At 41.5% G+C, this 14,914-nt stretch overlaps 1 protein-coding gene across 2 annotated transcripts in view; it reads right to left on the reverse strand.

The window, feature by feature from the left end:
• Nucleotides 1-14,914, reverse strand: part of ANKRD28 (ankyrin repeat domain 28) — a 208,775-nt gene that overhangs the window by 12,536 nt on the left and 181,325 nt on the right. For both annotated transcript variants that reach the window (XM_052638319.1, XM_052638318.1), the window contains exons 15-23: nucleotides 14,460-14,571; nucleotides 13,513-13,539; nucleotides 13,019-13,093; nucleotides 8,974-9,175; nucleotides 7,803-7,890; nucleotides 7,446-7,563; nucleotides 6,699-6,918; nucleotides 600-687; nucleotides 429-512 (exon numbers count right to left, since the gene is read on the reverse strand). In XM_052638319.1, coding sequence (XP_052494279.1) covers nucleotides 429-512; nucleotides 600-687; nucleotides 6,699-6,918; nucleotides 7,446-7,563; nucleotides 7,803-7,890; nucleotides 8,974-9,175; nucleotides 13,019-13,093; nucleotides 13,513-13,539; nucleotides 14,460-14,571 — 1,014 coding nt within the window. The remainder of the gene's footprint in view (nucleotides 1-428; nucleotides 513-599; nucleotides 688-6,698; nucleotides 6,919-7,445; nucleotides 7,564-7,802; nucleotides 7,891-8,973; nucleotides 9,176-13,018; nucleotides 13,094-13,512; nucleotides 13,540-14,459; nucleotides 14,572-14,914) is intronic.

The raw sequence follows: 14,914 nt of genomic DNA on the forward strand, positions 1-14,914 counted from the left end.
AAGCACATGCCAAGTTGCTTCAGTCATGTTTGACTTTTTGCAACTCTATGGACTGCGGCCCACCAGGCTCCTCTGTCTACGGGAGTCTCCAGGCAAGAATACTGGAGTGGGCTGCCGTTTCCTCCTCCAGGGGATCTTCCTGACCCTGACAAGAGTCTCTTCCATCTCCTGCATTGGCAGGCGGGTTCTTTATCATGCATGCCACCTGGGAAGCCCAACAAGAACGTATGTTTTTAACAAAGGGAAATCTTTAGCCAGTTTTCCTGGTCAAGGTAGAAAAGCCTTTTATAGTAAGAATATAATTAAGATTTTGTAACAATTTATACTTGTAAATATAAAACCAACCTTTAGGTAATAATGGGGTTTCTTTAAATTCTCCCATATTAATCTAATAACTAACGAAATTTTCTACATGGTTGAATTCCTACCTTCCTTTTGAATCTGTGGCGTTCACAATGCTGGAGCCTAACGTATCAATTAGCATCTCAGCAGCACCTTCGTTGTCATTTATTCTGTGAAGGTAACAAGGTGGTCACTCAAAGCTAAGCTTTATTTCTTAAATATTCAAATAAAATCTGAATCGTTCTGCCGTTACTTACACAGCACAATGCAACGGACTGAAAGCATTTCCTTCCGTTTTCTGGAAAACGTCTTGTTCTAAAAGGAGTTCTACACATGTCTCATGACCTAGGTAAGTAAATGGCAATCAGATATTAAAATCCCAAGAAGATACTGAGGTGTCCATACGTATCCACATATCCCAACAGATTAAAAAAAGGCTTTAGATGGATTACAAGTAGTCAGTTCAGTTCACTGAACCCATTAAACATCACAGTTTTAGGCACTTTGAAATCCAAAGTACAACTTCAGCAGTTTATTACTGACATGACAAATATTTACTTTGTGGGAGACAAAAATTAGTCTCACTTTTTCCATGGTGACCAATTAAGAGTTATTTGGGCATTATTTCTTGAAATGACCTATTTACATATAATAGTGTAACTTTCAAAATAATATATATTTACGTAACATTGTTGTTTTAGTAGCTAAGTCACGTCTGACTCTCTGCGAGCCCATGGATTGTATGTAGCCCACCAGGCTTCTCTGTCATGGGATTTTCCAAGCAACAACAATACTGGCATGGCTTGCCCTTTCCTTCTCAGGGGATCTTACCGATCCAGGGATTGAACCTGCGCTTCTGCATTGGCAGGCAGGTTCTTTACTAGTAAGCAACCAGGGAACAACTATTTATGCAGCATAATTAACTTCAGAATTCAAATATTTTCTGGTTATACGAATGAGCTAATGGTATTATTTTACAGAAGTGTTTAGAGGAAAAAAAAGAACGTGTCCCTGTCCCCATTCCCAGTTCTACTCTCTAGACCTACTGCCTTACAGTTCCAGAACGTTTTTAGGCACATACAACCGCATGTACATAAAAACACACTTTTTCATTTTTATGCAATTGGGAGATTCTACAACTTGTTTTTTACTTAAAACACTATATGTCTTTTCATATGTAGACATCCTATTGCTGAATGTTTGGGAGAACGTCACAGTATCAGAACGTATATAAATGATTTAATCTCTAATTATGGATTTCAAGGTGACTGCTAGTTTTTCTTTGTGATATCATCATCAATGTTATAAATGAAATAGTTCAGATCTTAAAGAGAAAAGTATTCATTTCTTTTGTACTTCCAAGAACAATTTTCTGGAAATGATACTGCTGGGTTAAAGGGCAATTAGTGATTACTAGTAAGTATCAGGTCCACACTTTTTTCAACAATTTCATTTATTCTTGGCTGTGCTGGGTCTTCATTGCTGTGCAGGCTCTTCTCTAGTTGCAGAGACCAGGGGCTACTCTGCAGTCGCGGTGCTAAGGCTTCTCACTGTGGTGGCTTCCCTTGCTGCAGAGCATGGGCTTCAGGCGGCTCCAGGCTCTAGAGCCCAGGCTCCGCAGCATTCTCCATCCGGGACTGACCCGTGTCTCGAGCACTGGCAGTGGTTCTTTACCACTGAGCCACCAGGGAAGCCCCCAGGCCCACAGTTTTCAATAGCAACTTTAAAAACAGGAAAACCCAAACCTCAGATTTTCTTAAACCCAATTTTCAAAGCCAGGGTTTTAGTAAAAGTACCCCCACTGCTGTATTAATGATGGAAAATTAAATGTTGCTTCTACCTTGTTAGTCATTTGGGATCCACATTAGGAATAAAGTAGATTCTTAAAGAGCCTCTTAATTTATTTCCATGGCTTACTACTTGGTTAACAAAGTGATGCTATATTTCTTTTCTAATTACTCTAGCATTCTCAAACAACAGTTCAATTGTTATACTATAATCATTTCTACCAGGAAAAGAAAGTATGTTTTAGGGAACCTGTGGTTATGTTCCATCACCTGTGAGTTCTTTCATTTAGAGGTTCTCAACTGGAGCAATTTGAGCCCTCAGAGGACCTTGGTCCCATCTAGAGACATTTCTGCTTATGTCACTGGAGATGGGGTAGCGAAGTGCTGTGGCATCTAGTGGGTGAAAGGCAGGGCTGCTGCTAAACCTCTTGCAAGGACAGGACCGCTACAACAAAGGAGTAAACATTATCTGGCCCCCAGTGTCAACAGTGCTGAGAAACCCTGCTTTAACTCGCCCTCTCCAAAGGTTAGCTCATGGCCAAGAAGTAGCGAAGGACAATGGTCCAGTACTGATATGAGGGTTTCCTATTTTCCTGGGATAGCAGTTCTCAAGGTGTGGTCTCGGAGCTCCAGGGTGGGACCGTAAACTATTCTTTTCTTAAAACAAGCCATCAAAGAAATTTGCTACTGTATTTTTTAAAAAATAGTTATTTTTTCATAAAAATGCTATTTATATTAACATGTAATAGATTTATTATTATTTTAAAATAAACATCCTTAAAATTTTCAGTCCTAATGTACCATACAGTAAATATTAATAGCTATAAGCCACAGGTCCTGAAATGGAAAGATATGAGAGTCACCGCCTGAGCAGACTGTGGACAGCTAAAGGGGAGTCCTAGGGCCAGCAGTCATCGCTGGATCATGTAAAGTTGAAAAACTTCACTTTGTGTCCTGGTTTATCAAAGAAGGAGAAAACTGGTCTCCTCATGTTTTAGAGGGAAATTTTGAAGATGCTTACAAGCATCAGAAAAAATTGATAAATTTTTGAAAGGAACACGAGATCATGTAAATATTCTTAGTTCTGCAACTAAATGACTCCACAAACCAAAAATCTGAATGTTAAAAGCTGAGCATGTATAACCGGTTCTCTTCTAAAGTGCTGTCATCATTCCATTTTAAGAGACTGTTTTCTGTTCTGTTGGAGTGCTTCCAATTTTCTTTTCAACTGTACAATTACTAGTCAAAGTAAAACTATTTACATATTCTACTCTCAGAATGCCAAAATTATAAAATAGCCTTTTGGCTGTAAATATGGTATTAATTTTACACTGCCTTTACATTCCCTGTACATAGAGGCAACACACATCTAATTCCTTCCAGCTCAATTCAGAATCATTACCAATTCTACTAGAGCCTGGAAATTAGACACATCTGTTATAATCTTTAAATGGCAACCGAGCATGTAGTTGGGGCAAAATTTTGTCTTGCACACAATGTGCTCAGAGAGGCTAAATTCAGCAGTGATGGAGTAGGGAACTCACTTAAAGAAAACCATGTTCTCCAGAAGGACCTGGTAGGAATGTTATAATAATAAATACCAACTCTCCAAAGGACAGTTGCAACAGTATTTTTACAACTAAATGCTCTAGCTGAGGAAAAATACCTTACTGTATGATGTTTCCAAGAGCTAATTCTCACTGATCAAAAAAAAAAAGCAATAAAAGTCTGCTTCAAAATAGTTTTATCTCACTGATTTCTTAAATAAATTTCCCATCTCTAGATGTCTTACTCCTATTTGATTTTCCCTATACTTGTTAAGATGTCAAATTACACTGTAATGCAAAGGAAGAGTTGAAATCCAAAGGTTTTTATAGTTTCAAACCTGCTCTGGCTAAAGATCTGGTATAGTAAAAAAAATAAAAAGAAACTGACTAAGCTTTTGAATTAGCAATATAGTTAACTATTCAAGTTTTCCATGGTACCATCAATATAGTGATGGTGTGATCACTCACCTAGAGCTAGACATCCTGGAATGTGAAGTCAAGTGGGCCTTAGGAAGCATCACTATGAACAAAGCTAGAGGAGATGATGGATTTGCAGCTGAGCTATTTCAAATCCTAAAAGATGATGCTGTGAAAGTGCTGCAATCAATATGCCAGCAAATTTGGAAAACTCAGCAGTGGCCATAGGACTGGAAAAGGTCAGTTTTCATTCCAATCCCAAAGAAAGGCAATGCCAAAGAATGCACAAACTACCGCACAATTGTGCTCATCTCACATGCTAGCAAAATAATGCTCAAAATTCTCTAAGCTAGGCTTCAACAGTACTTGAACTAAGAAATTCCAGATGTTCAAAATGGATTTAGAAAAGGCAGTGGAACCAGAGATCATATTGCCAACATCTGCTGGATCACAGAAAAAGCAAGAGAATTCCAGAAAAACATCTACTTCTGCTTCACTGACTACGCTTAAAACCTCTGACTGTGTGTATTACAACAAACTGTGGAAAATTCTTAAAGAGACAGGAATACCAGACCACCTTACCTCCCTCCTGAGACACCTGTATGCAGGTCAAAAGGCAACAGTTAGAACCACACATGGAACAAAGGCCTGGTTCAAAACTGGGAAAAGAATCCGTCAAGGCTATATACTGTCACCCTGCTTATTTAACTTCTGTGCAGAGTATATCACATGAATTGCCGGGATGAAGCTTACGCTGGAATCAAGATTGCCAGGAGAAATATCAATAACCTCAAACATGCAGATGACACCACCCTTATCATAGAAAGCAAAGAGGAAGTAAAGAGCCTCTTGATGAAGGTGAAAGAGGAGAGTGAAAAAACTGGCTTAAAACTCTACATTCAAAAAAGGAAGATCATGGCATCTGGTCCCATCACTTCATGGCAAATAGATGGGGAAACAGTGGAAACAGTGTCACACTTTATATTTTTGGGCTCCAAAATCACTGCAGATGGTGACTGCAGCCATGAAATTTAAAAGACGCTTGCTTCTCGGAAGAAAAGCTATGACCAACCTAGACGGTATATTAAAAAGCAGAAATATTACTTTGCTGACAAAGGTCTGTCTAGTCAGAGCTATGGTTTTTCCAGTAGTCATGTATGGATGTGAGAGTTGGACCATAAAGAAGGCTGAGCATCAAAGAACTTTTGAACTGTGGTATTGGAGAAGACTCTTGAGAGTCCCTTGCACTGCAAAGAGATCAAACCAGTTAATCCTTAAGGAAATCAATCCTGAATATTCACTGGAAGGACTGATGCTGAAGTTGAAGCTCAAATACTTTGGCCACCTGATGTGAAGAGCTGACTCATTAGAAAAGACCCTGACGCTGGGAAAGACTGAAGGCGGGAGGAGAAGGGGAAGACAGAGGATGAGACGGTTGGATGGCATCACTGACTCAATGGACATTGAGTTTGAGCCAGCTCCGGGAGATGGTGATGGACAGGGAGGCCTGGCATGCTGCAGTCCATGGGGTGGCAAAGAGTTACACACGACTGAGCTACTAAACAACAACAATCAATATTCAGAGTTGCAAAATGACCAAATGTGGTGAATCCTCAAGAAGACAGCAATGCTTTCTCAGAACAAAAGAATAGAGCTCTCAATTCTGATACAAGGATTAATATGAAAATTAAAAGTGTATCTAGAAAATGCTCATGAAAATGTTTAAATTATTAATGTAACTTTGCAAGATTCATATTTCTCCTCTTTTACTGCAACTCAACAATTATTTCTCAAAATGGTTCCCAGTAAGAGAATCACGTGAAACAGTGTATTACAAAAAGATAGACGCCTCCTCTGTGGCGAGGCAGTTAGCTGAAGTTTAGAACAGCCACTATATTTATTTTTTTTAAGCAAGTGGATATTATATAAAGAGGTAATTTCTATTTTCTGTACATTTTGAGGGAAAGTTGTTAAAATTGTCAGCTAGTTTTATAGATATGTTCTTATGACTAACAATAACCTGAATGCTACATTGAAATTCAAAACAACAAATAAAAAATCCTTCATATCCTTGATAATACCCTAAGCACACACTTCGACAGAATTGATGTTTTACACTATACATAATAGAGTCAACTGTTATCTAAGATGAGCAAATCTCTCAACAGGCTGTTAGTTAAATTATTTTAGTGACATTTCAAAAGCCAAATCCTGTTTTTAACACCTGTGCGTTAAAAATAGCTTCATACTTCTCTCACTGAGGTTTGGTGAGATTACCTGTAAAAGGACTAATGGTGACAATTATTCTCCCAGAAGCTAAGTCTGTCGTAACCATGCAGCCAAGTCACTTAACTGTGAAAGTATCCAAAAGTTTCTAGTTTCCACTTCTATGATCTATTCTACTAGGACTTCACTCTCTTAAAATGTTGAACATACATGTTACTGTTGATATAAGGATCTTAACTTGCAGAGTGCTCAGAAAACATACGCAGACGCCAGTCTAGCATCTGACACATTCTCATGGCAGTCAGAATGTGGTACGGCAGCTGTCTCTCTGTGGCACGCGACACAGCGGGCAGGGGACGCGGCTGTCTGTGTACTTAACCATTGTAGCAGGCCCAGTGGAGTGCTGTGTATCCGTGACTGTCCACCAGGGCTGGGTTTGCATCCACAGACGCTGCTGACTGCAGAAGGGCTCCAAGAACACCGATGTGTCCACAGGCAGCTGACAAGTGTATTGGTGTCCGGCCCCTGCTATCTCGAAATAAGCAGTTAGCACCATGTTGAAGTAATGCATCCACACACTCTTCATGGCCTGTGACTGCCTGAAAAGAAAATTTTTGCATGCCACTGAATGCACTATGTTGGGCACTACATGCCAATGACAGCGAACTAAGGATTTTGAAGTCCGTATTCCCCATGTCCTCTCACCAGGCAAGGCATTTACCATATATTGAGTACTTTTTTTGAAAGTGGCTTGAGAATTTAATTACAGCGGTGATTTTTTCAAAATAAGAGTAATATGAAAACTAGGAAAAAGGGCCTTTTAATTGAATGAAAATATTTCAAAGGTGAAAAAGTTAAGATTAAAAATGTGTAAGAAAGAAAAGGAAAAAATGTATAAGACTATTCAAGATATTAGGGTTTTTAAATTTTGTTTCAATAGTATCTTTCTCTGGATTAAGTTGTGCTTTTTGGTTGCTTAAAATCAGATTTCAAAACCTGAGACAGTGAAAGAAACAGTAAAGATTATTTAGTAAAAACTTAATGAAGAGAAACAGAAACACAGCCTTTTTCAGTTTTAGGTAAAATGAGGCCATAAAAACCTTCAGGAAAGAATGCTTCTGCTTACCCCTCTGTGCAAGGCCGTCCTTCCCCACCTGTCTTTGGCATCGACGTTTGCGCCTTTGTTGAGCAGTGAGTACACACAGTCTGTGTGCCCGTTGAGCACAGACAGCATCAGAGGAGTCCTGGGCAACAATAGGAGCAGCTCCGTCACCACTGAGACCTCGCCCGTGAGAGCACACTGAGCTGGCCTGCTTTCTAAACAAGTCTTTCTGTGACTCACCTTTAAAGTACACTTAAAAAGCTGTACTGGACGTTGCTTAGTTACACACTGTGCCAGACTTACCAAAATAGGGGCAAAAGTATGAAGACTGAAAATCTGTCTTAGATCCTTAAACTGATTTAAAAAATGATGAAAACTTACTGTCCATTTCCATCTTGAATATCTACTGCATTCTGTGGTTCAGCATTTCCTATTAGTAGCCGTAAGCATTCCGAATGACCATTTGTTGCTGTAAAGGATATTTATAAATTTCAGCAATTATATATACATATATAATGATAAAGTAGAAAATGTCCATCTTAAACCACATTTTCTTGATATACTTTTAGATTACTCATTGAATTAAGCAAGAAAGAAAATGCTCATGTGATTTCGCACTCTGGTGGTGGCAATGTACTTCGGAAGGGCAGCCTACCCCCAGACACGGGGTGACACCACGATCAGACAGGTCAGTCACAGTCTCCTTTGCCAATGGCTGGTTTCAAGCTCTGCCCACTGAGACGTTCAGAAGTCTGAAGGGCATCTGGGAAATATTTTTATCCCTGATAGTGAAAGTTCTCCTTCTTTCCTGATTTTAGATGTGATTCTTGTGGATTCTTCAAGGCAATTTGGTTTAGTCCCATCATTTTTTTCTTGTTTTTAAACTGATTCACTGATACTCAGTACACAGCAGCTAGCTACTGATGAGTGTACAGTGTATTGGGGATGAGAAACATACTCGACTAGGACTTCTTCACCTATATCAGTCTTGAATTTGTTATTTAAAATGAACACTGCCTTGTAGTAATTCCTGTAGAGAGTGGTGACTCTTTATCTGTAGTGATACACAGAGAATACCGAGTCATCACAGTGGCAGGGTTATGTGGCTTTCCATTTTCACAAGTCCACAACATCACAAAACACTCCGTGAAGTAGTTCTCACATGGCAGACACTTTGTAACTCCTGTCTGATTAAATGTTTAATGCAGTACCCTGGTACAGTAAGTAAAATATTTATCAGTTGTTAAATGAAAGCACACACCAATCCAAGATAATTTCCATCAAAATGAAGTAAAAATGTATTGTGCTTTTTTGGTGTTGCTGATAAAAGTACTTCAAAAGTTAGAGTATTATCCAATTTCTAAAGTAGAAAATATTTTTTTTTAGTGATATAATCTTGCTGTTATCTTTTCCCTGAGAGTAGAATCATTATAATTTTTACAATCAAAATGTTTAAAACAATTACCAGGAGTATAATATACAAGAAAGTGAAAAAAGAAGAGCGTATTAGATGGAAAGTAGTAAATAAAATTGTTCAGAGTCTTTGACATACCTGCTGCATGTATAGGTGTTCTCTTCAAAATATAGTCTTTGACTAAGATTGAGGCTCCCTGATTAATGAGAACGTCCACACATTCTACATGGCCCTTAAATGCCGCAAGGTCCAAGGGCGTTCTTCCACTACTATTTCTCACGTCAAGATCTAACAAAGACTGTACTAACACTTCCAGGGCTTGATGGTGACCATGATAGGCCTAGGAACAAACAAAAATATAAATTAAAATAACACATGTATTTAGACTGACTAAGTTCTTAGAAACCCTAGAACATAAAGGAGTAAGCAAACTTGTCTTCATGTCATTGTATTTAAGATGATCCAAAACTTCTGTATTGATAATTAAGAAAGTTAACTAAAATTTTTCTAATAATCAATTAGTAGGCTGCAGTGTTAGGGATGATTATTCCACAAATAATACAAGTTCAAATGACAGGTGATCTTTTCACGAGCATACAACATCTGGTTTATGGCAGACACTCCGTGACGTGTGACGTGGGTTCTAAGGAAGACTCCGCTCTGACTCTCTGATTCCAGAGCCCCAAGTTCCTCATCACAGCTCAGGGCCCCACCTCCTCATCACAGCTCAGGGCCCCACCTCCTCATCACAGCTCAGGGCCCCACCTCCTCATCACAGCTCAGGGCCCCACCTCCTCATCACAGCTCAGGGCCCCACTTCCTCATCACAGCTCAGGGCCCCACCTCCTCATCACAGCTCAGGGCCCCACCTCCTCATCACAGCTCAGGGCCCCACGTCCTCATCACAGCTCAGGGCCCCACCTCCTCATCACAGCTCAGGGCCCCACCTCCTCATCACAGCTCAGGGCCCCACCTCCTCATCACAGCTCAGGGCCCCACCTCCTCATCACAGCTCAGGGCCCCACCTCCTCATCACAGCTCAGGGCCCCACTTCCTCATCACAGCTCAGGGCCCCACCTCCTCATCACAGCTCAGGGCCCCACCTCCTCATCACAGCCCAGGGCCCCACCTCCTCGTCACAGCCCAGGGCCCCACCTCCTCGTCACAGCCCAGGGCCCCACCTCCTCGTCACAGCTCAGGGCCCCACCTCCTCGTCACAGCTCAGGGCCCCACCTCCTCGTCACAGCTCAGGGCCCCACCTCCTCGTCACAGCTCAGGGCCCCACCTCCTCGTCACAGCTCAGGGCCCCACCTCCTCGTCACAGCTCAGGGCCCCACTTCCTCGTCACAGCTCAGGGCCCCACTTCCTCGTCACAGCTCAGGGCCCCACTTCCTCGTCACAGCTCAGGGCCCCACTTCCTCGTCACAGCCTAGGGCCCCACTTCCTCGTCACAGCCCAGGGCCCCACTTCCTCGTCACAGCCCAGGGCCCCACTTCCTCGTCACAGCCCAGGGCCCCACTTCCTCGTCACAGCCCAGGGCCCCACTTCCTCGTCACAGCCCAGGGCCCCACTTCCTCGTCACAGCCCAGGGCCCCACTTCCTCGTCACAGCCCAGGGCCCCACTTCCTCGTCACAGCCCAGGGCCCCACTTCCTCGTCACAGCCCAGGGCCCCACTTCCTCGTCACAGCTCAGGGCCCCACTTCCTCGTCACAGCTCAGGGCCCCACTTCCTCGTCACAGCTCAGGGCCCCACTTCCTCGTCACAGCTCAGGGCCCCACTTCCTCGTCACAGCTCAGGGCCCCACTTCCTCGTCACAGCTCAGGGCCCCACTTCACCCTGGCAGAATGCTACTACACCTCAATCATGAGAGAGTAGCAACTGAAGCTCAGCCAGCACCTGCGCCCTGTGATTTCTCAAAGTCAAATGATGACCCTACCCTACAAGGTGCCATATTTCAAACAAAAATTTTCTTTTCAAAAATATTTAAACTGAGCCCTGTTGGAATAACTGCTAGGTGCTAGGCACTGTCCTAGAGTACAGCAGAGCAAGAAGATTTTAAGATTTGTCTGAAACTCCCTCTTTACACAATCTGAAAAAGGGGCTCTCCAGAGAATTCACTTCAAAACCAACGTGTCAACTGAACATCTATCACGCTTATTGGACTGGACACTGAGCAGGACATAAAGGCAACAAAGACGGTTCTGGTGGGGAAGGAATGTCTTCTCTGTTCACTCATGTCACCCCTTTTAGACAAGGAACAAGTAATTTTCTGATACTGTTCAGACCTGCAGCTTAGCACATACAAGCAAAACTGTAAATAATCCCGTGTGAACTTTTCATTTAGAATTGAAAAATATAAAATCCTACCATGTTTGTGCTAAATATCACTTGCTTCTAAAAAGAGGTATTTAGCTAGAAAGAGGGCCCCACACTGTATCAAAGGGCTTTTAAGCTACTTCTTATGGAAAATGTCACAAAGGACCACCAGGAGATAAAGGTGCTCTGGGCCTTACTGATCTCTTGATGTTTCTGACTCCTTCAAGGTGAAATGACTGGAGATCACTGAGCTCTACTGTCTGAGGATCACCTCTAGGCTTGTTCTTCAATATCAGGCCAATAAAATGACACGACTGAAAGAAGGACAGCCAGAGGCCAGGATGGTGTGCACAGGGCTCCTGTCCTCACGGCGCCTCTGACTGGGCTAGGACAGGGGCTCGGGTGTCTAGCATGTGTGAAGGCAGAACCAAGGCCAGTTTCCTCAGCCCTCAGGCCGGTGTGTCTTCACTGCAGCAAGCTGTCCTGGATTGGGAGTTTGGAAGGAAAAAAATCACTTAAGTAATTTCTGAAAACCACCTAGGGACAGATACAAAATGCCAAAGTGGTGGTCTAACCACATTTCACTGAACCTGATTATAAAAATCACAAAACTGTTTCCACTTCAGCTTAAAAATACTGTCTGGCACACCCCTGTTCATAACAGCACTCTTCGCAATAGCCATGGAGTAAAACAACTAGTTAAAGAACTAAACTTTTGGAGAGAATGTATTCAAAAACTTGACAGAGTGCTTAGTCTGGCACCTAGTAAGTGTTTAAGAGATGAGGTGCTATTATTGTGAGAGTGAGGATAACAACGCGGGAAGAACTGCCTAGTCATCTGCTCAGACATCATTTCTTGCCACCCATAGTAAAATGGCCATTTTCTCCACGCTGGCTTTGCACTCCCAGATGGCGTATTTACTATGCAGGTCTAGGAGAGCAGACAGTATTTCCAAAGGCCCAAAGCGCAAGGAAGCAAGGAGCTTCAGCACGTCTTCCTAGTCATTTAGACCATGGTAGGAAGTACTGCTGGGGAGAAAGGGGCAGAAAGATAAGGCAGAGAATTCAGTGTACACGTGTCAGTGTCAGAAAATACGCCAGAAGGATATTAAGACAAAAAATGATAGTATTTGTGAGAGGAAACAAATGGGTCACTGAGCTTTTAGTGACACACAGTAAGTGTAGACCCTTAAAACAGTTTACTGCACTTGAAACCAGAGGTCTCACAAGCAGTGAGAGTGCCCAATTCTCCTAACTCTTGAAGTCCCCCCACCTCCCACAACACGCTGTGTTTCAAAGGTAATTCTTCTTTCAGCACAGAAGGAATGAGACTGAGCCCTGCTTGAAATCCTTAAGATAACTCATTCCTATATATGACTTAACTGTCACACTCTCTCCTACCTTCTCCTCTTACTGATGGACATTAGTGAAGCTAGAAAATCATGAAACTAAATCCTATAGCATGAGCAGCCGAAGGACCAGTGAACACACTCTTACCACCCCCAAAATCACAAAGTAAGCAAAACGTAGAAATGCCACAGAAATTACTGTTCTTGTATTATCTGCTTAAGAATGCAAAGCCATTCCACTAGGGCGGGTCATTTTAAAGTTCACATCTCAGGCATATTCTCTCCTTAGAGCAGGTCTGGGGGAAATTAAACTCATCCCCCCTTCCTTTTTTTTAAAGACAAACAAACAAAAGCACATTAAAGGATTCTCTGAATCAAGCAAGTTCTCACAGCTCTAATTCTACGATCATCAGCATCAGGACCCGAAGTCCCCGGGCCCAGTTTGAGCCAACACAGACAGGTACGAGATAGTTTCAGTAGACCCAGCCATCAAGCTGGCTGTGAAGGCAGTACTTACAGCCAAGTGTAAAGGGCTTATTGTTGCTCTATTGTCTGAATCACTCAGCATGTCTGTTCCCGATGTTTCCATTAACTGAGAAAGAAAAGAATTTTAAATGTCAGAAATGGCACTTTTAGACATATCATAGCAGTTATTCCTGGTCCCCCTCCCCCAAGTTCAAATCCATTTTTAGAGTACAAGTGGATACTTGAACATGAATTTAAAAATCCCAAAACATTATATTATGAAAACTAAACTCAGAAACCTTACAGAATGGATTATCCTGAAAATCTGGACCACACACTAACAGTTCTGAGGGAATGGCTACAAACTCCGACTTTGACAGAAATGCTATTTAACTCCCACCAAGTAAGAACCACCTCCCTCCCCCTCCCTCACAAACATGATTTCACCATCTTTGTTCCCAGGAATGTGTCAGACAGGCTCCAGTTCAAGTGAGAGCAAATACTTAAATACTCTGAATAGTAGGGGGAAAACTGAGTAATACTTACAACATCTAAAGGAGTTTCACTTGCAATCTGAAATAAAATTTAAAATAAAAATATTGAGTTGAAGAAGCAGTCATATATAGTAAAGAGATAAATGCAAACTACATGTCTTTATTTACCTATGGCTTTGTTAAATTCCCTTCTGAACTTGTGCTTTGCCTCCAAAAATTTATAGTCTTTTAAGTAAACAACTGTACAATAGACCAAAAATCTATATACAAGGCTCTCAGATTCTAGTCCAGAAATACCGTACTAACCTAAGCAAATAGTATTTCTGTAGCAGGGTTCTAAATGCTATATTGAGTATGACAACCTCCGTTTTCTTTACCCACCCTTCTTGAATTTTACTCCCCCTTTAAGGAAAGCAATGTTAATTTATAAGTAAACTTAAATGAAGAAACCTGTAACATGAGGCCTGTACCACACACCTGAGAATCATTTAACTTGCCTTTTGGTTTGGCTGAGTTGGGTGAATGGCATACACATTCAGGAATGAGACCACATTGGAAATAAAAAGTTCCATTGCAGCCGACGAGTCTCCCTTTTCAGGACAGACTGCTATTAGACTGGGCCTTTCAGAACTCCTAAATATGCAGGGGAATCTTCTCACAGGGACATGATTTCTCACATATGACAAGGTTACAGTTCTTTAATGCCTTCTGGAAAACGTTTCACGAGGCAGGGGCAGTGAATGTTAGGTGGGCATAGGGGTTTCTAAGGGAAGGACACAAGGAGACCTCTCCAGAGATCTAATTTCTTTCTGTCCCCCTTCTCTGTGAAAGGGAGAGGGAATGAAAGAAGGCTTAATGAGGCAAGTGTGAATTTAAGATGGAAACGGACTCTAAAGATATTACAAGACAATTATTTCTTGATTCATCTACTCTCATTGTCGTTACATAATTAGATCATAAACTCACACTGGTCCTTCCACAAGAACTCAGGATTCTTACCAGCTGAAGACACAGACGGTGACCATATGCAGCTGAATAATGAACGGCATTGTATCCTTGCTTGTCCCGGATCCCTGGATTTGCATCATTTCTTAATAAGTATTCCAGGCACCTATTACAATAAGATATTTCAAAATTCTAAATCCTGCATTTTAACCGATGATAAAAACAAACTCAAAACTGGCAATTTTTCTTACACTTGAATAATGTAAAAATGATAAATATACCTACACTACATAAATTTAACATTTAAATGACACTGACTGCAAGTATCATAAAACTACAAATGAAATGTTCATAAGAGAATCTTCTTTATCCACAGCATGTCCATCTACGGCACCTGTCAGCCTACTCAGTGTTTGACTGATTAGACTCCCAGTGGTGGGAGCCTCCAATCTATCTGGACCACAGAATAAGTATGATATCTCATTAGGAAGCTCAAGAAAGGATGTAGA

Source organism: Budorcas taxicolor, chromosome 1 (assembly GCF_023091745.1).
Source record: "Budorcas taxicolor isolate Tak-1 chromosome 1, Takin1.1, whole genome shotgun sequence".
Classification (NCBI taxonomy): domain Eukaryota; kingdom Metazoa; phylum Chordata; class Mammalia; order Artiodactyla; family Bovidae; genus Budorcas; species Budorcas taxicolor.